General features: G+C 34.9%; 1 protein-coding gene across 1 annotated transcript; it reads left to right on the top strand.

Annotated features, from left to right (window-relative positions):
- The first annotated feature begins 278 nt into the window (after positions 1-278).
- On the top strand, positions 279-662 carry LOC104214908 (uncharacterized). The gene has a single exon (XM_009764632.1). The coding sequence runs from the start codon at positions 279-281 to the stop codon at positions 660-662; it is 384 nt and encodes a 127-aa protein (XP_009762934.1).
- Positions 663-908: the final 246 nt, after the last annotated feature.

Genomic DNA, 908 nt, shown 5'->3' with positions numbered 1-908 from the left:
GATTGTATTGGAGCACTTGATGGCACACATGTGAAAGCAAGATTTCCTCAAGGTCAAGAGATACCATATATTGGGCATAAAGGTTATCCTACTCAAAATATTCTTGCTGTTGTCGACTTTAATATGTGTTTTACATTTGCATGGGCTGGGTGGGAAGGAGCAGCTCATGATAACCATATATTTGGTGAGGCACTTCGTAGACCCGAACTGAATTTTCACATCCTTCAGGGGACAAATATTATCTTGTTGATGCAGGATATTCACACATAAAGGGATATATGGCTCCATATAAAGGGGATAATGTGAGATACCTCCTTGCAGAATTTCGTCGAGGTGCGACACGACAATTGCGGGCACCAAATGCACATAAAGAAATGTTCAATTATTTGCATTCTTCTTGCAGAAATATTGTAGAGCGAACATTTGGGGTATGGAAAGCAAAGTGGTCTATTTTGCGAGATATGCCTTTTTATCATATTGACACTCAAAAAGATATCGTATTGGCTACAATGGCGATTCACAATTACATTAGAAAGAAATGTAAGGTGGACAATGCATTCCAAGAAGCTGAGAATGAGAGATATGTGCCACGTGTTGATCCTGATGTTGGAAGATCCACAAGAGTCAACGTTGCAAATGAAGAAAATATAGAAAATCAATGAGATAATAATATTTGGATGACACTTCGTGATCTGATTGCTCAAGATATTTATGATAGTAGAATGTTTTAATCTTATTTATTACAAACAATACATATTAAGTGCTTGTTTCTTCTCTACAAACACTGTGTGCATTATTTAAGGTTTTCTTCTCAACTTTTGTTAATTTATACTCCACTCCTTCTAATTTATGACTGTATACTTATCATAACATAAATTATATTTATAAAAAAGATATTATCTAATCAT

This window comes from Nicotiana sylvestris, chromosome 7 (genome assembly GCF_000393655.2).
Source record: "Nicotiana sylvestris chromosome 7, ASM39365v2, whole genome shotgun sequence".
NCBI classification, from domain to species: Eukaryota; Viridiplantae; Streptophyta; class Magnoliopsida; order Solanales; family Solanaceae; genus Nicotiana; species Nicotiana sylvestris.
This window is presented reverse-complemented; position numbering and strand designations above follow the sequence as displayed.